This window comes from Dermacentor albipictus, chromosome 1 (assembly GCF_038994185.2).
Source record: "Dermacentor albipictus isolate Rhodes 1998 colony chromosome 1, USDA_Dalb.pri_finalv2, whole genome shotgun sequence".
NCBI classification, from domain to species: domain Eukaryota; kingdom Metazoa; phylum Arthropoda; class Arachnida; order Ixodida; family Ixodidae; genus Dermacentor; species Dermacentor albipictus.
Genome location: NC_091821.1, coordinates 473744190 through 473770103, shown reverse-complemented (window position 1 = coordinate 473770103; position 25914 = coordinate 473744190). Strand labels below are relative to the sequence as shown.

General features: G+C 47.8%; 1 protein-coding gene across 1 annotated transcript in view; it reads left to right on the top strand.

Moving 5' to 3' along the window:
* LOC135908893 (uncharacterized) overlaps positions 1-19789 on the top strand; it is a 517064-nt gene extending 497275 nt beyond the window's left edge. The window contains exons 5-6 of the mRNA XM_065440732.2: positions 4622-4740; positions 19655-19789. Coding sequence (XP_065296804.2) covers positions 4622-4740; positions 19655-19789 — 254 coding nt within the window. The remainder of the gene's footprint in view (positions 1-4621; positions 4741-19654) is intronic.
* Positions 19790-25914: the final 6125 nt, after the last annotated feature.

Sequence of the window (25914 nt, the reverse complement as noted above, 5' to 3'; positions counted from 1 at the left end):
TTAACCAATGTACACGCAGGATACTAGAACAGATAATTGCACGCGCGCGCACCCCTGCAGTGCGCGCGACACTACATTTGGCCAAATAAAGTGCGGTCGATCGCAGCGCAGCTTTCGTTGTCAGCGTTACCTCTGCAACTTTTCGCTTTCTTCGATGTCAGTGAAAGAACTGTCGTCGTCGTCGTTGCCTCCTCGTCGTGCCGCTGTCGTGGACATGTCCTTGATTTCGTAGTTGCTGTGGCGCCGCCGCGTCGTCGTCGGCTCGGTGGCGTGTTTTCAGTGTTTTGATCAGTAAGTGACTTAAATGGGCATTAAAGGCAAATACTTGCTCGACGTGAACTGTATAAATACCATTCCATTCCAGAAACCTCCCAGCGCTTGTTTAGTGCCAGGAAAAGACTTGGTTTACAAGAAAATCGCGTCTGAAGGCGCGCATACCTTTGTTCCTTTCTTTCTTTCTTTCTTTCTTTCTTTGTTTCCATTGCTAAAATACAATGACGGGGGCTAAGATAAAAGCTGCAATGAGGCAGCTTGAGGTGGCAGTGAGTAGCGCAATCAGCCGTACGCAAAGAACATTACATATAAATAATAATTCCAATCATCAATCAATTCAAGGGAATTTTCTATAACGGAACAAGCAAAAAAGGAACAAAGAAATGGGATAAGGACAAATAAAAGCAATGCAGATATTACGCACCACCACATTACATACCTTTGGCACAACCTTTGGCACAATTCAAATCACTGGCCCCTAAGCGGCGACTAGCGACCACTGTGGTATAGTGACGTTGCATATCCTATCAACGCCCTTTACTGCCGTCGTTGAGTAGAACGTCGGTAGACGAAAGGCGCTATGTTACCTTCTTTTTTTTTTTTGCGAGAAACGCAAATGCGCGGCCATGAATAAATCGAGCCAAGTCAAAATGTTGGAATGTTGGATTCGCCGCTCTACCTTCTCTTGGTCAGGTTGCGTGGATCGTTCGGGAATCCCGCGACATTAAACGGGCGTGACATTCTCGGTATTTGCAGTCTGTGTGAGTTTTGCGATCCAGCAAAACCAGTGCAGCACTACGTGATAACGAAACTACCGAAACGCGAAAGTGCGGCCGGCGCAGAGCGGCGAAAACGAAACGTTTCGACCACCGTGACGTCGCCAAGGGTAACGTCAGTGAGTACTTTCTTTTAAAACAGACAGAACTGGACAAGTAGCTTTTTCTTCCGTATTATAGTGCAATGCAATGATCGTTTTATTACGAGTGGTTGAGTACTAGTGACATAATTATAATGAGGAGCGCCTTTGTCATCGGGCTAGTACTTGAATCTGCTGGGGGAATATCTATATTTCTCTTGCATTTGCCTCAATTTGTCGATTGCTAAAGCTCTGTGCGCGATAATATTGACACCGTAGAAGTTCTCGGACACTAATCTATCACTTTAGCTTGACTTAATATTTGCCTCGAATGACCCTTTAAGGATTCCAAGTGTCGTTTGTGCCTACCTACCTATTTCTTCTTTACTTCTTTTTAAGTTTTCCTTTTATTTCTTATATAAAGTGATCAAGCCACATAGCATTATGGTGCTGGGCATATCAGTCTTTTTCATTCACTCCTTCCTTCTGTGCAGGTTAGCCAAGCGGAACTACCTCTGGTTGACCACCATGCCTTTCTTTGCATCCTCTGTCTCTCTCTCTCTCTCTCATTATAGGGTTTACCTCTTGTTGTCGTTCCCTCTCTCTTCATATAGATTTAAAGTTATTCCAGTGCCATTGATTTGTGCACTTCTCAGTGGTCTGAGCGACGCTCGGCCCTTGTCATAGCCGGGATCGGCTGATCGTGGACGGTGAATGGCATGAAAGGAATAGAATGAAGCTGGTAAAGTTCGTGCAACATGCATAGCGGCAGTCGACTCTAAGCGTACTGACAGATTGATCTGAATGTGTGCGCATTCTTTCATCGTGGCCAATATCGATGCACGTGCCATACACCAGCTAACAAGGAACACTAAATAAGATTAGTCTGGTGCATCCTTTCTTAACAGCCGCTTTGATATTAAGTTGGTTGAAAACGATTGGTTATTAGTGAAGAAAAAAAAGGCAACGTACCCAACGTAACTGCAAGCGCCGGTACGTTATGCAACGTCACGGTCTAAGGAGCATTCTTTATTGTGACAGCAATTATACGAACACTCCAGGCGCATTTCCGGCGTTGGCGTGATGTTCCCTATAAAGTCCAAGTGCGATAACATCGTGGCCGCGCGCCGTATGCTGTATGTGCAAGTGAAAGCTTGCGACGATGAGCCCACGATGGTGGCTCGATCTCGCTCGCACAAGGGAGGAAGGCGGGAAGGAAGCGCGCCGTCTTCAGTCGCGCGGAAAGCACCGGGCGCGAGTTGGTGGGTTCTGCTCCGGCGGCGGCTGCGGAGTCGCGGCTGAGCGCGGCCGCTCAGGGTCTATCTTGAAAGCGATTTGCGATGGAGGACAGAGTGCGCCGATTGCTGATAGATTCGTGTGCGGTGTGTTCTCGCCGCTCAGTTCGTGTTGAAGCGAGAGGCAGCACGAGGGTCAATTAGCTCGCCGCTGCTGCCGCACTTCCTCACGCCACCGTTTTGACGAGTGTCCGCGGTCATTGAGTGAGATGTGTTCACGTTTGCCTGTGCGCGTGTCACACCATGCACGTTAATTTAGTTAGTAAGCGAATGTTTACAAGTCTATACGGCCGATAAAGCTACTATCGTTACTTCGTATAGGTCTCGAATAATTTGCTATCGCAATCGATGATTCACCTTTCAGGCAGAACAGCGACTTGTTTTACATATTTGGGCCATTTCTGTTAACAAGTTCGCATAATTGAAGATGTTTATGGCTTTCTGTGGCTGTCTAACTTGTAGCCAAACACAAGCTGTTCCTTGTGGCGGGAGTTTGGCTCAATGCCAGTGCCGGTAGTCGTCGGCACACTGGTGGGCGTGGCTGCGCTCTAGAGGGATCTTGGCCGTTAAACATGCGCAGATTCTCGCTGAAGTCTCAAGACCGCGATGCAAGACGTAGTTATTTATGGATATCCCGTCAATAGGTCGTCTCGGACGACACCTATGGTGCGCCACTGATTTCACAGAGGCTGTAAAATGCCGGCTTTCGCATAAATCTGTCGAGATGCGCCGTTTCTTCTTGGCACCTGACAACAGCTCCGCTTAAACGGACTGGCGCAGCGCGTCAGATCTGCAAGATATGAAAGCGAATGACCTGAGAAATATCTGGCCTTGGGCGGAATGAACGACCGAAGACAGAAACGCAGATACGCGGTCGTTGTGATGGCACCGTCGTCCCCTGTGCGGTCATTCCGTAGTCGTCGTGCCACCGCCTCGCTCTCGTGATTCTGTAGTCGACATGGCGCCTTGACAACGCTGTCATCGTCGTCGTAGCGTCATCACCGTCATCCTATCGCCGTCTCATCGTTGCCGACGTGTCCCAGCCGTCATCGTCACGCTGCCGTCCCTTCAACCAAGAAATGCCGACAATAGATAGTGCCGCCGTAATAATTCACTCTTAGCGTCGCAAGCAGTGTATTTTGTTATTAAGCAGTATCAGCCAGCGTACATTTCATCTCCGAGGTCCGCATGAACTATTGGCTTACCTGGACGATCACCTTGATGTACTCGGCAACATTTTCCTCATTTTCTTTTTGTTCGCTACACCTGAACGACCAGCACACCTAATGGACGTGATGGCATGTCTCGAACATAGGAGAATCGTGAACTCGCATCTATGCTTAATCGACGGTCACAAGAAATGTAACCTGAAACCCTAGTCCAATGAAACAACACAAAGCGCGATGAGACGGAAAGAGAACCCCAAAAAAGGCTCATAGAAATTTTTTCAGCGTCCTCCTACGACAGCCCAAAGAAGCGTACTTATCGGCTGGCATTAGAAAGTCCTAAAATACGATATTTGCGGCTTCACAACTGCTTCACAATGGCTTCAGAGAGGCTTCACAAAGTAGCAGAGGTGTCTGTACTCTCACTCTGGAAAACCTAATTATTAATCAGTCTGAAGCAAGCGACCTATTCCCACAAACCTATTTCTCAGCGATTATCTTATTCCCACACTGAGTAATCAGCCCATAACATGCACCATATCCAGCATGTGTCACTGTCTTGTCGCTAAGCTCGCGCAGGTGTTCCAGCTTTTCTTGCCGAAGTTGAAAGTCCAGCGCCCTCAATTTCTGCATACTTTCACGCGTCTATAAACATTGCGTTCCAATAAGCATTTAAATACAAGCAATGAAAGAGCGACGTTATATTGGAAACAAGTAATTATAAACATGCAGCTCTAGCAACCCCACGTATTTAGCAAAGCGGGACGTGATATGTGGCATATATATGTATTAATGGCATCAGCGTTGCCAGTCCGTGGCTTTCGCAACTGTATCATACGTCGCATAATTTTTGTGCTACGGAAGCTCTACTGCGATTTAAATGGACCTGGACATCAGTGAATTACGGGAAACAAAGGGCAAGCAAGAAAAAAAAAAGGGGGGGGGACGCTTTAAAGTCGTCGCCATTCGGCTGATCACTGGGTATTGACTCGACGCGAGGCCCTCGAGCTGTCCGTCTCACTTTCTCGCAGCCTCTAAAGTGGCCCTCGAAAGGCGGTTCGAGAGCTCGGACTGCCACCGAGCCTGGATCGAGGGTCGACTGGCCCGAGTGGACGACGACGGAGCCCCGGAAGTGGACTTTGAGATCCTCGTGAGTATGGCTGCTCCCTCCTCTCTTCTCTTCGCTTGAGTATTTTCACCAACTGGCCACTCTCCCAACGCTGTCCATGCGTTCGGGGCAATCTATACTGTTGCCACAGTGCCTTCTTCAGCGTGCGCTTTCGTGCGTGCTGTCAACTTTTCTTCTCTCCTACTCATCTTGTGAACTCCCCGGGGACTCCCCTCCTTCTTAGTGCAGGGTAGTCAACCGGGCTCAGCTTAAGTGAACGTCCCTGTATTTTTTTAATCGCTTGTCTATTTCTATCTCTCTCTTTCTAACGGACGGATTAGCCGCCGTTCGCGCAATACGGTAAAAACATGGCTTACATAAATTGTGCAGTGGCGCTGAGCGATTGGCAAAGTCATAGATATAATGCGAGGCGTAGTCTTTTGAAACCAAGCAAAACATAACCACCACGCAAAAACAAAAAAGAAGCGGGTAGGCTGTATCGGGGACGCAGCTAAGTGGAGTAACGTAAACAAAATTTATGAGCCATTCCAATCTGCGAAGGTGATGACTGGATGACCAGCGAAACCGTTTAGCACACGACACAGAGGTGACCCAAAATTTTTAACAACAGCACGAACATATTTACGGTCCTGATCTGTGGTCATCGTGGCGATATAGGAACGCGCAAACACACACACACACGCACACACACACACACACACACACACACACACACACACACACACACACACACACGCGCACGCACGCACGCACGCACGCACACACACACACACACACACACACACAAACACACACACACACACACGCACGCACGCACGCGCACACGCACACGACGCACACGCACACATTCGCGTATCACCTCCGTTATTTATGTGTCTGTCACTTAAGACAATGAATGGCTCGGCGCGCGAGACTCGTCCGCGGATGCGGACGGCGTGAATGAGGAGGAGAGACACGAGGAACCCTGCGAGACTTATTATGAAATAGCCCATCGGTATCGCTTGAGGCGTCGCGCGCTCCCACCACCGGCCAAGCAACTCGACAAAACGGAAGCGGTCGCGTTTCGGCGACTTCAGACAAATACATACCCACACCCAAAATACGTTAACAAAATAACAGGGGGCAGGGAAAGCGACATATGTAGGCTCTGTTCGCAAACAGGAACACTCACACACATAATGTGGGAATGCACATCGCTCCCGTTCTCTCATCCCCCCGTCAGCAGCGAGACTGACTGGACAGCCTCACTCAGTTCCGGGGACGTCGACCGATAACTTGAACTGGTGGGCTGGGCGGAAAAGGCCAAGCAGGCCCAGGGCCTTACTTGAGCCCTAACCCTCAGCCACGTCCCTCTTTACCCTTCCCCCTTTCAATAAAGTTTATCACCACCAATGAATGGCTCATACCCCCTTAATGGCTCATGGCCCCGTAAACGCTGCCTCCCCATTACGGCGGCAGAATTGAATTCATTCCGCGCTGGTATGATGATTGGCAACGGAGCCAGCTGTGGAAGACGACAACGACGAACGCGTGGCCATAGAACATCGAAGACAGTCTGCGTAGACAGCTGAGGTGGCTAAGGAGACAGCCGAGACAGCTTCGAGGCCGTGTAAGGGAACGCGTTTCTAGCCGTTTGGGAAACGCATGGAAGAAGCTTTTGCTACGTTACGCCACCTCGCGGCGACAAGGAAATGTTGAGAAAAGCGCACATTATTCCCGCATTTTAAGTATTTGCGCATGCGAACCTATGAAAAACAGGTAGTAGCTTACATTAAGGGTGTAGGATAGCGAGTCTACGTTTTCTTGTGCGCAGACAACCTCCCTATCGGCTTTCCGAGCGTCCTGCTCAGCCGCCATTCGTCTGGAGAGGAAAGTAGCCTGCATCGTTTTTGACTTCGAAGCTGTCTTCGCGAAGCTGTGTAGTTTGACGTCTTCGTGAGATCTGGAGTGAGGCTTGACATGGCCGCTGTCCGCTTAGCCGTCTACGGCGAGTATTGCAACACAGCCGGCATATGGCTCCCGCCATATCTGCATTGGGCGCTCTCGCGCGGTTGCGTCGAGGGGCGCCGCCGAGCCAGCCGTGAAAGACACTCGGGCCATTGATGTTTGTTTCACGCGAGCGCGATTGCGTGACGTCACGGCAACGACAACAGCACGACACAAATGCGCCTCGAAGCTACCGTATAATTTCTTTCGCAATGAAACTGCTGCGACGCCGCGATCACCGACGCGTGGAACTGCTGACGTGACGGCGTGTCTTGATTTCAGTCGCCGCAAATTACTTGCGCGTTAGCACGCAAAGTATCGCCTATAATCGTACACTGTAAAAAATGTTCACTCCCTTCAGGGTGTTTTCTTGTCGCACTGGCAATGCTCTTACCGTTAGGGCCTTACAAAAATTTATAGAGGTCGACAACGGAGCTCTAACTAGACGTGCGATGACAAAATACGTAGTTGATAACTATGCAATGCGCCCAACGCCGTCAGGATGATTACATAGTTTTCAACTACGCATTTCGTCACCGCTCGTCTAGTTAGAGCTCCGTTGTTGACTTCTATAAATTTTTTAAGGCCCTAACGGTAAGGGTGTTGCCAGCGGAACAAGAAAACACCCTGAAGGGTGTAAACATTTTGACAGTGCACTGCTAGCGCAATTGAACGCCCATCGCCAAGTAAACGGCAAGGTATGGATGTCGTTCGCCACTGCGCGATTGGCATTTCTACTTCTCGCTTCGCTGTCCATTTATTCGCGTTTCGAATGAAACATTTATCTGTAACCGATAAAACAAACCATGCTGCAACACTAAATAAAGCATCACAGGCAAACCTTGGCATAAATACGGAGATAAAAAACTAGCACTTTAAGTTCCTAACCTTCTAAACGACTACCCCTTGGTATTGGACCTGCTAAATTCGGGAATTTCAAAGTAAAGCTTTAAGAAAACGGTAAAAGAATCGTTACTATAGGAAGACTAATAGAAATGTTCAACTACAGGTATAGAAAATTTCGTACATGTTATTTTTTCTTGTAGTTGTTGTTTTTAGAAAGCTGTGTAAACTTTAACGTTTCAGCTACAGGTATGGAAAATTTCGTACATGTTTTTTTCCTATTTTTGTTGTGCATCAAGTGATTAGAAAACTGTATAAACTTTAAGCTTTTTTTTTTCTTCTTACGCGAATTGTGTACTCAAGCGTTGGAAAATGTGTACTACTGTAATTTCATGTGTGCTCTCCTGAAAACCTGCCACTGCCGTTTTGCTGCCAATGTACGGGTGGCACGGCCTAGTCAGGCAAATGTTTGCCTTTAGCCGTGTCCTCTAAGACAATCTGTTCATTGTCTTAAATAAATCAATAAAGAAAGAAAGATAAGCGGACAGTATACCTAGCTATGGTCACGACAAGGTTGCGGTGGCCTTCCGAAGCCGACGATGCACGCAAATTACCTGTTGTCTGGCCATCAATTTTGGTCAGGGTCCCGTTGTGCAGTCCAAGCGGCCGCATGTTCGGCTGTGTTTTGGCATGGAGCAAGAGAACAGATTAGCCGCGTATCTGCGTGCTTCCCCACAAATGACCTGCAAGCGCGTACAGGCGTTTTGGTACTACGCTAATACGTTACGGCACACACACACAAAAAAAATATTGCACTTATTTTAAATTAGGGCTGTGGAGCGGTAGACTATATTCTAACACTTCTACATTCCGCGCAGAAGAGGTCCGGCGCCCATCTTAGAATTCGTAAGACGTTGCGCGTGAAGTTTGGTACTTCGTTGTTGGTACTTCACATGTAGAAAAAAAAGTATAAACGTGCTGACGTCTTCTTGTGTGAATGTGGGTGCGGGGAGCTACAATTAGTGGGCTGGGTTTGGACATCACATCAACATCAACTGAGACATCATTCAATAAGTAGTCTTAATTAATTAATCAACTCCTCAAATATTATCATTAGATGAAAAGTGTCAATGAGAAGATGGTAGAGCAACATGAAAAGCTCCCGATACAGCTTTCTGTTGCTCAATACGTGAAAAAAGGCCGCAAATACACTCAAAACTGCCACGCGAGTGGCCGGTCGAGGCACATCGAGGGTTTATTAGCCGCGAGCCTGCTCTCGTAAGTTCACGCGCTACGTGACGCTGTCGGGCAAAAATAAAAAAAATAAAGAATGCTGCACATCCACCAACCTTGGCTCCGAATTGCGCCGGCTGACACTCCCAGTTCCAGATCTAGTAAACATACGTACCCAAGTTAGTGGACGGATTGATAGCCGTCACCGTATCAGAATCGGTAGTGCAACAGACGTGTAATGCCGAGGTTGTGGGTTCGGTCCCCACCGGCGAAAAGTTATCTTTTCGTCCACTTTCATTTTCATTTTCCCCCTTTATTTTCTACATTTCAATTTCAACCACGGCTAATTTCCCCTATGCTTTCCTCGGCTTAGTGGACTCTTGGCTTTATATGATACATATATATATAATAAGCAAGTTACGCACTGGCTGTCTGTGCATTGTTTAATGGCCAAATAGCGGAATATGGTCCGAAATGATACCTTCCTCAGATGGTGGTGAGGTTGTCTCGATCGAAGCGCCGCGTCAGTATTGCAGCGCGGTACCTGTCAGTCCGTACACTTATCTCGATGTACTACGCCAGCCTTTCGCATGAATTGGCTGGAGACTATGTTCTCCTCATTCTCTGCCCTTATGGCGTATTGATGTGATGCGCCACCTTAGCGTGCGGTCCACGTTGGTGTGAATGCTGCGCGCTGGAAGATTGATGCTGTGCCGCGTGGCCGCGTCGGTGTAAGCGCAGTTGTCGCCACTGTCGACGATGGAAGAGCGATAGGCGAGCGTACACCATGATCTGCGCATGCGCTTTTTCGCAGTCGGTCATGGTTGCCTTCCCCTCAACTTTATGCTCCCTCTTTCCCCTTCTTCACTCTATAGATTGCAAACTGGGTTCAGTGTCCGTTGACTTCCTTGTTTTTCATATTTTGGTCCTCTCTCTCTCTCTCTCTCTCTCTCTCTCTCTATTTCTCTCTCTCTCGTGAGCACCTTGCCTCCGTCCCCGTGGGAGCATGTACGTTCCCTTTAAATTGAACGAGAAAGAGAGAAACCGAGGGTCACGATCTTTGTTTTTCACAACTGTGTGAAGCGAACAGGTAGTGAAATCAAGGAAAGCACGCAGAAATTATCTCTCGCTTTAATTGAAATGTAGAAGTTATGGGGTAAAGAGAAATGAAAGTGGACGAAAAAGTAACTTGCCGCCAGTAGGAGCCGAACCCACATCATCCGCATGCCTCTGAAGTGAGAATGTCGTTGAAGCTCGCTATCTCAAAACCTTGTTTTCTTTCAACTGTTCGTTTCTTCCGTTGTCTACAAATTTTGTACGGAGGAAGGATGCTCGGTGATTCAAGCCACTTATGTTGTGATGGGGACCGGAAAGAACGCATTTTCTCCGCACCTGCGTCAAATCACGCCACGTTTCTGATACCGTCACTATGCGCTCATGAAGTTCGCGACGTGATAGCGGATAGTGATTTGCTCTCGCTTATTGACTAAATACATATTGCTGCGGGAAGGAGAGTGGTTGCAAATACATTTACAGGTCATTTACAACCCGTTCTATGGCATACAGGATTGGAGGCAGTCCGCGTGAATCAGCGAGCCTCGTCGTCTTCAGTGCTGTCCTTCAGTACGTCTCTTGCAGCGCTTGGTAACAACATCACCGCGAATGGCAGCCACACTACAGCTGGATATACCCAGACGCAATGAAGAACTTAGCGCTGGCCCTTTCCACGCGTAACAAACATACCATATTGAACAAAGACCCTGCAAAAGTGTAACTCAAGAAAAAAGCGTCAACGTAAAGAAAACAATATAACGCTGACCAGAAGATGCGTCCCACAGCTCAGGCGTTAACTGATAGCACTTCATGCCCATTGCGCGATAAGAAGAATACTATACACACACACAAATGTCATGTCGGTCAAGCACAGCCCTGAAAGCAAACACTCAATGTAAGCAAAGTCATGTGCATATCAAATCGAGCTAAATGAATTAGGTTGCTGTTCAGAGGAAAACTCCGTAGCGCTGTCAAAAAACATCTGACTTGTCCTAACATTAGGTTCGTGTATTAGTGCTTCAGTTCATTTTATGTATGTCATTTTCTTGGCAGCCAATGAACACGAAAGCTTATGTCACTTCTAATGATAAGCTTTATACGACGTTACCGGTCGCAGCCCCCGTTTTCGAGATTGTTTGAGATCATGGACACATGGAGGCTTTTCCCATAACTAGGTCGCCCTGATAATAGCAAATCGGTTTGTGGGCACCGATATTATTCATTAGCTTTCGAGTGTTAGTCTTTGACTCCCGAAAGCGCCTAAAGAAAAGAGAAATAGTAAAGAAATGGTACGCGGTGGTTAACCACTTCGAGCGAATATTGATGGACTTGCCGTATAACAAGCCAAAATTTCTGGGCTCCTTGCTCACGATTCGGTGTTTGCGCTGGCGTCCTATTACGGAACCGCGCAGCGTTTTTGCTGAAAGACGAATTTTGCTTCAGAGTTCGTTACACAGCGTTGCGTCTTTTCCAACCCCTTCTATTACACTTTTGCTTTCTTCTTCTTTTTTTCCCCTTTTGCCATGGCTAGACATGTGAAAAACAACATGCTTGGAACAAAATTACATGACCCGGCTCTAGCCTACTATACTCGCGGACAACTATTCTTGGCTATGAAGCGAAGGCTACGGAAGCTAAGCGCGCCTCTTTTACCTCTGCTGGAAGTAGTTCCGAAGATCTGCTCACGTTTTGTTACGTGGGAAATAGAAAACAATACTTTTTTTGTTTTTTACAGCACCTAATTAGAAACGATACGTAACACTCACCAGTCAGCTATTGGTATTTTACTGAATTTTTGTTTGCTTTTTAGTTTTCGCGCACCCGAGACCGTCGCACGTTTTGCACATTCATCGAACGCAAAATGACGCCCGTGTCTTCTGGTGAGTGTTCGTCGCTTGCTGTCCCGCCAATCAACTCCTCTAGAAGACTGTTGACAAACTTTATCAGCAAAGGATGGTTGAAGCACACACACAAAAAAATGGAGGACGCTTAAGCTTCGCCTTCAAGAGTGGAACGCGATAGCGTTATCGCACACCGTTCGCACCGCCCACTCACTCACTCGGCGGGCTCTTGACGAGACGAAGGGGAGAAGCGGGCGAGTAGCGCGCCACCTTTCGGGGCAACGCCGTACATTGCGAGGAGGGGGGTCTTCTGTGTTTGCCGCAAGATGGCTCCGCGTGTGCGCCAAGCGCAAAAGAAATGTAGCGAAAACGTACTTCGCTACTCGTTTAACTGCGACTTCTGTAATTTACATGCTCTTAATTGCCGTTACACACCACAGCATAACTTTCTACGGCACGTTTCTAAGGCAACACCGCATTCATTAGAGGCGCTTTTGTTCCGCTTTGAACCATCAAACTCATGGCTGAGTGGTAGCGTCTCCGTCTCATACTCTGGAGACCCTGGTTCGATTCCGACCCAGCCCATCTTGCAAGTTGTTTTTATTTATGAATTGCCTTCCGGGGTTTTTTGCTCATGGCCAACACCGACGACGCCGACGACACCGACTTTTCTGCGACACGAGCTCCTTAACGCTGTCGCATTAAAAAAGTGTTTGCAGCGTCTGCACGGAAACCAAGTGAACCCATTTGGAAATCGCAACTATCGGCATGTATGAACGAGTGGGCGAGCTTACTGCTGCGCCAGCTCTACCGACGGCAGCGTCGGTTGCGCGTCCAAGCCCAAACCGACGCCATACAGCTGCTTCGGAGCTCCGCCGCAGGCTGCAATGCTCGCTGTTCAGAACTTGGTGCCGATCGGATGTGAATAGACGTCAATTCACGCCGAGTTAATTGTATCTGCCTTGACTAAAGCAAGGAGGTTGTGCGAGGTTTTCAAAACTGAAACCGGTGCCAGCGCGCCCGGACTACATTGCGTACGAATGCTGTCATCTGCAGAAGCTCCGCCCCCGTAGCTTTCGCTTCATAGCTAAGGAAAGTTGTTCGCGAGTATATCATTTCCTTTTGCAGTACATGTTGCGTAATTACATATTTTGGAAGCACATGTGAATTAAAAAAAGGGTAGACGCCTATAGCGCTTCTTGAAGGCGAAAGGACTGTACGAAAGTTTTGGACTGTTAGCAAATATTTCTTTCCAATCGTTGTCGCACTGGCTACCGTTTGATTATTTTTATTTCTTCCTTCTTTATTCAAATCTATCTCCCTCGGTTCCCCTTATTCAAGTGTACGGTAGGCAACCGGGCACGTCCGTGATTAACCTTCCTCCTTTTCGCAGATCGTCTATCTCTCTCTCTCCCTCAAACAAGATGCATCACTAACCAGTGAAAACACTACGTAAAAATTGCTATGGCAAGCAAAAAAGAAAAAAAGGGAAAGTTCTCAACTAAGAATATCCCGACAACGACCTACAAAAACGGTTAATTAAGCTTGATGCGTGCAAAAAGCTAGAAAACGCCCCAAAGCCGTGACACAACTGCCACACCAAAATACAAATCCAGTTCAGCCATAAGAGAAAAGAAAAAAAAAACGTAAGAACACCTTTACTAGACAAACAGCAGAACCCACACGGCCAACATCGCACATTCACCAATTAAACAATAAGAGTGAATGAACACATCTCTGCAATCAAGGGCTCTATTTAGATGCTGCAAGGGGAGAGAACACAAGGTATACTAGAGCAAAGAGGGCAATTGAACTAATTGGTGAAAGGAAATGGCGACCAATTTTTATGGTAGCCATTTTTTTTTAAGTGCAATGGAAACCTTACCGGTCAGAGTGTCTAATCATGAAATGCTAACGCGGGAAACACCGTGGAATATTTTCGATCAATATTTTTCGCTCTGCAGCTAGGATATAGTCGTTCACTGGAAGCATGAAGTTCAGTGTTTGACGGAAGCCCGTCTGGTCGGGATGAAACATGGTTAAAAGGGTAAACAAAAACCCGGAGCACTTCGCCGACCAAATAAAGATTTAAAAGAAAAGAAGACGTTTCGGCTCCCACACGGGAGCCTTGTTCACAGGAGGAGGAGGAGGAATAAACTTTATTAGTAGAAATGAGCCGACGGTAAAATCGTCCGAGGTGGGCGGCTTCCCTAGTCCAGGATGCCGTGGGCCTGAGATGATAACTTGGCCCTGCTCACCAGGCGATGCTGGTCTTCAGGGCTCGAGCTTGTCAGCTGGGCCTCCCACTGCTCGACGGTTGGTCCGGTGATGGGCGGTGTCGATGGGTTTTGTCGACATTCCCATACCATGTGGTAGAGGGTATTGGGCCTAGAGCAGAAGGCGCATTTGTGGGTATAGCTCGTAGGGTACATCGCGTGTAGCAGGGTGCCGTGCGGGAATGTGCCGGTCTGTAGTTTTCGGAAGATCACCGCCTCTTCTCTTGTCAGCTGGGGATGCGGGGGTGGATAGATCCTCCTACCCAGCCTGTAGTGGCTCAGGATATCGGCATATCTTTTCGGGACGCTATCTTGTTGGTCTACCGGTGCTCGTGAACCTGGTGGGATAGCCCGGAGAATGTGATCTCGGGCAGCGGCATTAGCCGCTACATTACCCGCCAGGGACTCGTGTCCCGGGGCCCAGACAATGTACAGTTCAGGAAAATTGTCTCGTTTTTCGAGGATGCTCAGGGCTTGTTTGGAAATGCGGCCCTTTTGGTAATTTCTACATGCTGTTTGCGAGTCGGTGATGATTGTGATTAGATCTTCCTCTCGCTGGCCCGTAGTGGCCGCCAGGGCTATCGCCGTTTCTTCCGCGCAGTCGATGTCTGGAGTGTTTACCGAGGCCGCAGCTACCTCTTGTCCTTGGCCGTTGATCACGCTGATAGCGTGGGCCGCTCTGTTCTTGTACTTTGCCGCGTCGGTGTATCGGACTTCTCCTTGTTTTCGTCCTTCGTAGGCCCTACGTAGAGCTTTCACTCTCGCTCGCCTCCTTTCTCTGTGGTGTTCAGGGTGCATGTTTCTCGGGATGCTGGCCACCGTGATCTTCTCCCTCAGGGGTAGAGGAACCCGCTGTTTTGTAGACTCATATTCGACTGGGTAGCCCAGTCTTATTAGCATGTCCGTACCCGTGCTGGTGAGCTTGAGTCGCTCTATCTGGCTGGTCTTGTGGGCCTCTACAAGTTCCTCCCAAGTATTGTGTATGCCCTGTCAGGATTGGGGGCTCAATCCCATCGTCCGTGGTCCTTTGCCAAGATTGGAGTACGGCATGAATTCGAAGGTAGCTGGCCCATGCCGTCGTCCAACTTATTTACGCTGAGATCGTTGATGAAGTGAAGAACTATTTGTCATCGAGAACGAGGAAAAGGGGTTTATTTACAGAAACTAACTCAGTCTAACATGACCGCTTGAGAAAAAGAGTATCAGTCCAACATGACTGCATGAGAGAAGTGGCTCAGTCTAACATGACTGCTCAAGAGAAGTGTCCTCAGCATTCGCACAACCACAGTTTTTATACACTCGATCCGCCGCTCATACGACGCGGCGACTGTTCGTTTACTCATCACCAACTCGCCGCTGCTCTGCAGATCAGTTTACGTACACAAAGGCAACCGCGCTCTGATGCCCGACGACGGCGTTGGCGGGGTGCCGTTCCGGGAACTATCGGTGCCGATCGAGGGTCGCTCGTTGTTCCGTGCCACGCCGAAGCGTGAGAAGCACAAAAATACGTCGTTCTCGCGGCAGCTTGTCCATGCGTGTCAAATCAGCTCCGCGTTGGGGAACTCCGGAATCATTGTTCACGCACCGAACTAGTTCCGTCACAATGTCGAAGGGGCTGGAGGAAGGCGGCGGATTCCAGCGCAAAGGCCGCTTCTTTGAACGCCTCCCAGCTGCAGCGACGGAGAGGGAGAGGTGCGCGTCGTGTCGCCCTGTCGTAACTGTGTGGCAATCTTGTTTCGCAGCTCGCCATTCTTAACAGCCCAGGCTGAGTAGCTTCTCCGTCGACGTCGTCGGTGGAAGCCCCAGTGACAGCTTGTAGGTCTTTCGTATTAGGGTGTTCAATTTGTCTCTCTCGCTGTTCTTGAGACCCAGGTACGGGGTGCCGTAAGTGACTTTGCTGATTATCAGGGCTTGTATTAATCTGATTGTGTCCTGCTCTTTCAGGCCGTGCTTTTTGTTTGTCACTCTTCGCACCAAGTGCGTGACTTGGATAACTGTCGCTTGCAGTTTTTTAATGGCGGCGAGACCGGCACCGTCCTCACAGGTAAAATAAACAATGGTGCTCGAGCAGCTCGCTTAAATAGTCTAGAACACGTGACGCAGGCAGCGCGCATACACTGACGGCAGATTGCCATCGCTCCTGTTCAGAGTGTGTGGCGTAGTCTGGATCATGAGGGACTCAAGATAAAGGCGTACGTTTATTTTGTTTTATTTGTTTATTTGTTTATTTGTTTGTTTGTTTGTTTGTTTATTTGTTTATTTGTTTTATTTGTTTATTTTACCTGTGAACAAGGCTCCCGTGTGGAAGCCGAAACGTCTTCTTTTCTTTTAAATCTTTATTTGGTCGGCGAAGTGCCGCGGGTTTTTGTTTACCCTTTTAACCACTGAAAGCATGGTGAAAATGGCATGGTGATTGTTGAGCGCGATAGCCATTATACGCAGGCATTAGCGGAAGGCAGACAAGTGCGGCCGTAACTGTGAGAAAGTATTGTCTTGTTTATCAATTCGATGTTCCTGCGATTCATGTTTTCCGAAGTTTTAAAGTATTTTTTGCAATAATAGCTACGTGTTCTCGTGGTTTCTTGTACAACTGATTTAGCATTTGACCAGTCAAAAGGAAACCAATCGGATTGAAAAGGAAACAATACCTTTACACGGGATACAGGGTTCAGCGCGTTGCCAAAGCCACGCTTGCGTTTTCGGTTTCCGAAGCATAGAATAATGCGCGAGTGTGTAACATACCAACCGCAAATTTAAATAATAAGCATGCTTTATTTAATAACAGACGGCTTACGTACAGTAATCTCATAGAATACACTCGAAGTACCAAGATTTCACTGCCAGGTCTCGCCATTTACTGGTTGCGATAATTTCTTTGCCAATTTAAAATCATAATTCCTACTTAATCTCGAACAGCGTGCTGGATTCTGTCAATATAAATCCAGGTTATTTCATTTCCATCAACATCTCACAACACATTCTGGCTAGTTGTCAGTCCGTTTAATGTTCTGTATTGAAACCGAGCTGTTTCAAAAAGAAAATATACATGCTTCAATGAAATCGCTAATATCATCAGATCTAAATTGTTATTCGCAAATCTGTACCACCAAACTCTTGCTATTATACTGCCTAATGTCCTACCTAAGTTAAAACAAGAAAAAAAAACAATGAACTCCCACAACCAAATTTTCTGACACCCTGCTGTGAACTTTGCTTCTGTGCGTCTCCGTTTTTGCCGTTTCCCTACTTTCCTTCCACCAATCTTCCAATTGCCTCTTACGGATCTCTATTGCGGACATGTTTACTTTTCCCCTGCTCTCGCTGAACCCAAGGCTCCAAGGAGGCTCATCATCATCATCAGCCTGGTTACGCCCACTGCAGGGCAAAGGCCTCTCCCATATTTCTCCAACAACCCCGGTCATGTACTAATTGTGGCCATGCCATCCCTGCAAACTTCTTAATCTCATCCGCCCACCTAACTTTCTGCCGCCCCCTGCTACGCTTCCCTTTCCTTGGAATCCAGTCCGTAACCCTTAATGACCATCGGTTATCTTCCCTCCTCATTACATGTCCTGCCCATGCCCATTTCTTTTTCTTGATTTCAACTAAGATGTCATTAACTCGCGTTTGTTCCCTCACCCAATCTGCTCTTTTCTTATTCCTCAACGTTACACCTATCATTCTTCTTTCCATAGCTCGTTGCGTCGTCCTCAATTTGAATAGAACCCTTTTCGTAAGCCTCGAGGTTTCTGCCCCGTACGTGAGTGCTGGTAAGACACACCTGTTATGCACTTTTCTCTTGAGGAATAATGGCAACCTGTTGTTCATGATCTGAGAATGCCTGCCAAACCCACCCCAGCCCATTCTTATTCTTCTGATTATTACAGTCTCATGGTCCGGATCCGCGGTTATTACCTGTCCTAAGTATATGTATTCCCTTACTACTTCCAGTGCCTCGCTACCTATCGTAAACTGCTGTTCTCTTCCGAGACTGTTAAACATTACTTTATTTTTCTGCAGATTAATTTTTATACCCACCCTACTGCTTTGCGTCTCCAGGCCAGTGAACATGCATTGCAATTGGTCCCCTGAGTTACTAAGCAAGGCAATATCATCAGCAAACCGCAAGTTACTAAGGTGTTCTCCATTAACTCTTACCCCCCAGTCTTCCCAATTCAGGTCTCTGAATACCTCCTGTAAACACGCTGTGAATAGCATTGGAGAGATCGTATCTCCCTGCCTGACGCCTTTCTTTATTGGGATTTTGTTGCTTTCTTTATGGGGGACTACGTTTGCTGTGGAGCTTCTATAGATATCTTTCAGTATATATTTACATATGGCTCGTCTACACCCTGATTCTGTAATGCCTCCATGACTGCTGAGGTTTCGACTGAATCAAACGCTTCCTCGTAACCGCTGGGCAGATGTCTTCGCGTCCTAATAAAAGATGCTCTATCGTTTTCCTAGCTTTACCGCAGCAAGCACATGCTTCTTCTTCCTCCTTATATCTCGCTTTATAGGTGCGTGTTCTAGGGCATCCTGATCTCGCTTCGAAAAGTAATGAGCTTCCTTTTGAGTTATCATAAATTGTTTTTTTTCCTGATTTTGTTTTTCCCTCTTAAATAGTTACTCATGGCAAGTTCTTTTTCCATTGCCGCCACCCATGAGATTATTTCAGCCTCTCTAACTTTCCGCTTGACGTTTGTTGTTGTTGTGTTGCTCACCCTACAGGCCGCATACTTGCTGGTAAGCTTCCTGGTTCTTCTCCTCCACTGCGAATCAATGCTTTCCTGTACAGATACCTCAAAACTCTCCCAGCCCATTTAGTTTCTTCCATATTCCTCAGTCATTCCTGATAATCAATCTTACTGTGAGCTTCCCTCACGTCAAAACTAGTCCAGCCCATATCACCATGCACAGCTTCATTTGTAGCCTTCCCATTAGCGCCCAGTGCAAGACGTTTCATTGACCTTTCGTTCCCATCGAGTCCTGCTTCAATTCCAGCCCCGACGAGTGCGCCTCTAGCGGCGGCACGAGCGTAACTTGAGATTAGCAGCAGCAGAAGCGATACATAGTTGCTATACTGTCAGCAGTGGTCCGCGTTTTTAAAACGGTGGCAGCGGTAGCGTGACCATGCAGGGTCTGGCGCGATATTTGCCTTGTTTTCTTCCGGGTCATTTACATTTCAACCGAAAACCGAGGTTTTCTACGGTAACTCCAATGACTCAGCGTTGAAACAACAAATCCTTCTGTGATGTGGGGTGCAAGAGTGTTTACTGTATAGTGCTACAGATGCGAAGCTTTTTGCCGGCACTGATATCAGAGAAGCAGCGGCCCAAACTCTGTGCCCAGCTGGATCGTTGATGAAGTTCAGCTGCATGCTCGTTGTTTCCGTTGAAATTGATCTGATGACAAACGGGCGGATGGTGGAGTTACTTGCGGTACGTTTCTTTTCCACTCGGTGGCGTAGTGTGAACGAAATTGATGAAAGTAAATTCGAATTCCAACGGCTTACTGGGTGGCACTTGGACGTTAAAACCGTGACCTAGGCCGACAAATGTACCCCCGCTACATTGCCAGTACTGTGATCAACGGGCGTTAATTAAAAGTCACAGGCAGGCGCCGCACACGCATCACAGTCACAGCGTGTACCCTGGAGAAGCGGCTCCATCGGAGCTCCATTTCCGGTACCACGGACCACAGGGTCTTCGCTGCGAAGCCTCTTCGCTTCCCTTTCGCGAGAACGATCTGAACTGTCCGCCCGGCGCTGACGGCGAGCTGCGGCTTGCCCTGCTCAGTGTCCAGGGCTCTGCTGAGCCCGATGTGGCCTGGTTGTAGCCGCGCGCGTAGCTCTACGATTCGCTTCTTCAGCAGGGGTTCGTACTTTGCGAGGAGGTGCCATAACGCGTACCGAATAGTAAACACAGGAGTCGCCATCTGTCGCAAGCGCCTCGCCTGCGTCCTATGAGGAATAATGTGGCGCGCTTCTCATAGGCATGGCTGTCTGTGCTCAATAAAAAAAAAAACATCACGCGGGAGCCTTTCTGGACATTTCTGCAAGCACTCTCGAAACTGACTTTCTCTGTTGTCAAAAAATGGCTGTGGCTTAGCTAAGGTTAAGCCCAGGATGCGAAGCATACTAGCCTTTATTTTAGTTGTTGAACCACTGTTTAGCCTGGTGAACTGCTGTTGCTTGGCTATATTTGGTTCGGCTAGACGACGAAACAACTCATGCGTTACTCTGCTTCGCCTTCAAGAGTGGAACGCGACAGCGTTCTCGTCGACCGGTCAAGGGGTGGAAGACAATGGCCTACGGCGCAGCGACTGCGCGCCTCGCATTGGACGCGGTGAGCGTCGAGCAACGCAGCGTTCGGCGCGGCAACGAAATGTGCGCCAGAGCAAGCGACGCACGCCTGAGCCAGAAACAGCTCGTTTCCAAGGCAACACCGCATTCACTAGAGGCGCTTTTGTACCGCTTTGAAGCATCGTACTCGTGGCTCAGTGGTAGCGTCTCCGTCTCACACTCCGGAGACCCTGGTTCGATTCCCACCCAGCCCATCTTGCAAGAGTTGAGCCAAAGCCACCTAGAAAATCAGTCTCTGTAGCACGCCGCAACCTTCGCTTCTCATTCCAACGAGCAGCTCTGTCTCCAGGAGGCATCTCGCCTCGTGAGTGTAGCAGAGGCAAGCGCAGCTGCTTATATACCGCCGCGACGCCGCGAGCGACGGCGCGAGTTGGAGCCTCGTTTCTCCTCTGTCGTGACGTCACGGTGTCACGTGGTATTGACGGCGACACCGCCGCGCCTGAGGAGCTGGGTTAAGCTCTCGTAATATGCTTCGCATAATAATAATCTAGAACAAATACAAATCACAGATTGGCTTTACCGAATATGTACTGTGAACGCCCACTGCGTGCGGTCACCGCGATGGAGTCACCCGAACCGGTTTCTTGCTTCAAATGTAGGTAGTCGTTGGGAGCAAACTACGTGAATTAAGTTCGCATAGTGGGCAACATGTCTGTATAACCAAATAGCACGTAGCAGAACAGAGCCTCAATGCCGCGATCGCACGGGTACGACGCAGCGATCGTCTGCTCGTCTGCATGCATCTCCGCGCATAATGTTTCGCAGCTGGCACGTTTTCACACCGTGTCGTGAGCTTTAGGCCGCAGCATATGAGCATTTGGCAATACACAAGCAACCATTGTTGCGTGGACGCTATCAGAGCTGTTCAAAAAATGATTTCGTTATAACTAGGGGCTTCGACGCACACGGCGACCTGTGATCTGCCGTCGCGACGATTCAATATTTTTTTTTCCTTGTACATTCTTGGACATTTCAATATCATTATTTCTCAATTCTATCGCACTGTATGTTTATCGCTCTTCTCAGCAAGCAATTCCCCGTTCCTTCTTTTTCTTATTCCAGTATACACTCATAGAACATTCATTACTTGGTGCTAACAGAAACATGAGCATATGCCATGCTTTCTTTTAATGTGCTTCATACCGTTGCTTGTCACTCCAGTGAACTTGCCAGTATGTAGCATCAACAAGTCAATAGATCAAAGCTTCATGACATTAGCCGGGCAATGCGCGCGGGCGAGCGTCTCAGTGTGCGCTTTCTTCTAATCACCAAACATCGTAGCCCCGACGCTGTAGCAGAAATCTTCCTCGCTTCTGTGCTTGCTACATACCAGAGTTGTAGCTGCTTGCGGCTTGTAAGTTTCGCGAGCCAAGCTTCACGCAGCTTCTTGTCCTACGCGTACGTGTTGCTCATACCGGGCTCCGTTGCGTCGTCCGGCACTGTGGCACCAAGTAGTAGCCTACCATGGTGGACGCTTTCAAAGGCAGCCACTACCTATTATAGTGATTTCAAGTGTTCTCAAGCAGACACCCAAAACAGTAAACCTTACCCATTTAATGAGAACCGCAGCGCAAGCGGCACTTTCGACTTTCGTCCGCTGTGTCCACGTGAGCCCTCATACTGTGTCACGCCGACGGCGGTGCTAGCTTTTCCAGTGGCTGAGCTCGCCCCCAATCCAGACTATACGTGGCACACATGTAACATCCCTTGACCCGTCGCAGAGTACGTTCCTGTTGATGATGATGATAATCATGGATTATTGGCATGCCCTCCGAAAGGATGTAGTGACGAATAGTCACTTAGCCTGCTTGAGTTAACTAGGTCCAGCTACGCGCAGCATGCAACTGGTTTATGCAACTGCTACATGCACCAGATCGCGGGATCACATCGCGGCCACGGTGGTCTAATTTCGATGGGGGCGAAATGCGGAAGCACCCGTGTACTTTGATCTAGGTGTATGGTAGAAAACCCCAGGTGGTCCAAATTATTCCGGAGTTCCTCCACTATGGCATGCCTCATAATCAGATCGCGGCTTTGTCCCGTAAAACCCAATACATATATATTTTTTACTTCTACATATCGGGACATCCAGCGGAATATAACTTAACTGCAATGCAAAGTTTGTAGGTACCGACGCTAGGCGTCACGCATGTCACATCGTATGTCCAAGGCACGATACGGTGCTAATGATGATCATGATAATAAGGATTTAATCACATTCCTTTTGAAACGGAACGACGACAAACAGTCACCTAACCTGCTTGCATTAATCAACTATGCCGTACATGTTTTCATTACATCAATATTTAAACATCTCCATCATCCTCTTTTTCTTCCTCAGAACTTCTATATCTACCTTGTACCGCTACCTATGCAACTGCTATATGGCCTGCCACCTGGTGTAATAATTTGCAAGTGCAATAAAGGGCGCACTTATAGAGGCTACACCGCGCGCACCTCACATCGCGAGGCAAGTGGCACGATATGATGGTGACGATGACGATTTATTGGCATCTCCTTAGAAACGCGATGGTGACATAATCACCTAGCCAGCTTAATTTAATCAAGTGCACAATGTATAATTTTTCCAGCATTGTTGTATGCATCTCCTTAAACTTCTTCCTCAAACCCTCTTTAACTGCCTCGTACCGCTAACTGTGCGTCTGCTACATGGCGTTCTACGTGGTGTAATAATATGCAACTGCAATGCAAAATGTGTAAATATCGACGCTACACGGCGCCCAGGTCACATGACATGTCCGTTCGAGCGCTAGGAATGCGTTTATAGGGCATTTTCCCGCTGCGTGCTTGCAATCGCTGGCGTGGCCTATCTCTGACAGATGACGACACAACTGTTTCTGGACGCTAACTGATTTATCGAAACATCTCTCCTAGAAATGGACTGTTTACACCACGTAAGAAGGATAACCGGGAGACAAGTTGCCTAGCAAAAAGGTGAAATAGGCCGAGGCTCCCACTCTCCAGAGGGACAAAAAAAAAGGTTATCACACCGCATGACCTCAACACGTGAGCTCCATACATAGGTAGCAAACACACGATGTAAAGCTTGCAACCTAAGCGGCGAGCAGTTAAGTACCTGCAGGACATACATAAGTCGAGCTACTAGGAACGCATTGCTAGCTTCAACTCGGCTTACTATCGACAACTGGCGCCCCTGCCAGTTGTTACTTTACGTTGTTATTCTGCAAATTCCGCTGACCAATGTGGATTACTATTCCGATATTTAGAGAAGGGTGCACCTAAGTACTTAAACTCTTGTCGCCACTCAATGCCTGCGAAGGGGAGGTACACCATAGACGGAACTAAAACCCTGAACTCTTCTCAAAGTTTACTGCTGCACGAGAAACTGAACAAAACTGTTGTGTTATGGCAAGGGCAGTCCTACACTTTTCTTATCAGCTCAGAAGAAGGCAAACAACCGGACCACATTATATAACGATTTGAACCCGTAAAAGGTATGCTCTTCAATAATTCGTACGCAAAGCGGTTCCAAGTACAAGGTGAATAATAGAGAGGACAAGGGACAACCTTGCCTCGCCGATGGTCTCAGGTAGATAGATTTTGACTGACAACTATTAATCATTAGCCTTGTTGTGCCATTAGCACAACAGATGGTGGTGCCTTTAAAAAGAAGAGACGTAATGTTTATGTGCTCTAACACAAGAAACAAGAAATAGTGATTAAATTTATCAAATGTTTTTGCCAAATAAACCTGAACTATTGCAACCTGACCTGCAACTGCTGCTACACGCTCCACAGACCGCGCAACATGAATATTTGCCAGGATTGATCTACCTCACATGCCACATATTCGATAGTCTCCCACCACTGATTGAATTACGTCTTGAAGGAGACTAGTTAATATCATCGCAAATATTTTATAATCCACGTCAAAGTCACATGGGGCGATATCTGTTGATTTTCTGCAATTTCTTTGCATCGCTCCTTTTTGGGATAGGTACTGAGTGCCCTTGATAGAGCGTGACGGGTAGGTATCCAATCCTGTAGGCTTCTTCGTACACTTTAAGCAGAAAGGGAGGCCATATAGAGCAAAAGCGCTAATAAAAATTCAGCACTCAAGCTATCAGGCCCAAGGGTTGCACCCCCCCCCCCCTCCCTTTAGCTAGCGAAGCAAGGGTTACCTCAACTTCTGTGATACATACGTTTCTATCAACATCATCACATTCTTCTTGACTGAGCTGTGGCAACAAAGGCGGGGCGTTTGCTTTAGTATGCCTCGCCTCAGTACAAACCTGCAATAAGGTAAAACACACTGTTTGGACAAAGGCGAGCTTGGTACGTATACGGTTACCACCCCAATGGCGGTTGTCAAAACGTCATCTGGAACAGAAAATCAACTCTGCCACACAAACTGATCTCACTGCGCTGATGAGAACCTTGATATCGTCGTTGCTCCTGCTTCTTGAACTATAAACTTTTCAGCTGTTTCTTTTTTTTTCTTTTTCCCATTCAGAGAGCAGCACTTTCTCATGGTACACAGTTTTAAGTTTTAAAGGTAGTTCGTTTCTGGAAAGAGCATATAGCACTAATGGGCATTCGATGTCGTCCAACCCTAAAACGCCTGGCTCCATCACGCGACAGTGAACACTAGCCGTCCTGAAAAGCTTCAATAGCCACCAATTAAAGCGTTCTATATATCTTTACGAGATTCTACTTTGGGATCCTGAATATTCGCAAGTCTGATATACATTCCATGATGAAAGGTCACTTCTGGCGCCTCGCTGACTTGTGCACGAGTTCGATATTATCTCTTGAATGCACAGAGCAACAGCCGTACTCGCGACTTTCCCGCAACACCGGTGAGGCAGTCACTTCAATTCTTCGGCTATTAAACTGAAAACAAGAACTCGATGCGCATGCTGCTCTGTGTAAGTTCTGTAATAAATTTTTGCAGTGCCGCTGCGTTGATTACAGTTTGAGGAACACGTGCCTCGATTATTTTGAAGGTGCCTGCAATAGCGACCTCCTCGACTTCGTAGACGTAGCTTGCTGTAAACATTAGCTTTCTCTTTAGGTTAGCGCTGCCAGGGAGCGCGTCTGTGTCTTGCAGTTCGATAAATCATGTCGTTATGAACATGGTCACGCTGTTTACTGCCATAACGAGCACTGCGCCAATATTGCGCGGGGATTTTCAACTTGCTCGCAGAGTCACGCTCGCCTTCTCTTAACCATCGCCTCCGAGACTGCGCGCTGCAGAATATGAGAGTTAAAGCCCCAACAAACGTCACAATGGCCGTTTGATGGCTCTTTTCCATAGCCGAAGGTGGCACCGCCTAACAGTGCGCAGTGTGCCTATAGCGCGGACAGACACAGTGGAGGTGTGCCAATGGGCAGTCACAGCTGCATTTGTCGCTCGTGGGGCTGTGGACTATTGCATTCAGGAAGTCATGCGAATTAATAAACGCGACGTACAACTACGCAGAGTATGTTTGAATGGTTGGTGTTTGCGTCGCGGTAACACAGGCGGTAGAGATACGATGGGATAACGAACGCAGACGACAGACGGTGAACACACGTTCTATAGACCCACAAGGGCGATGCATATTCATAGGGCATC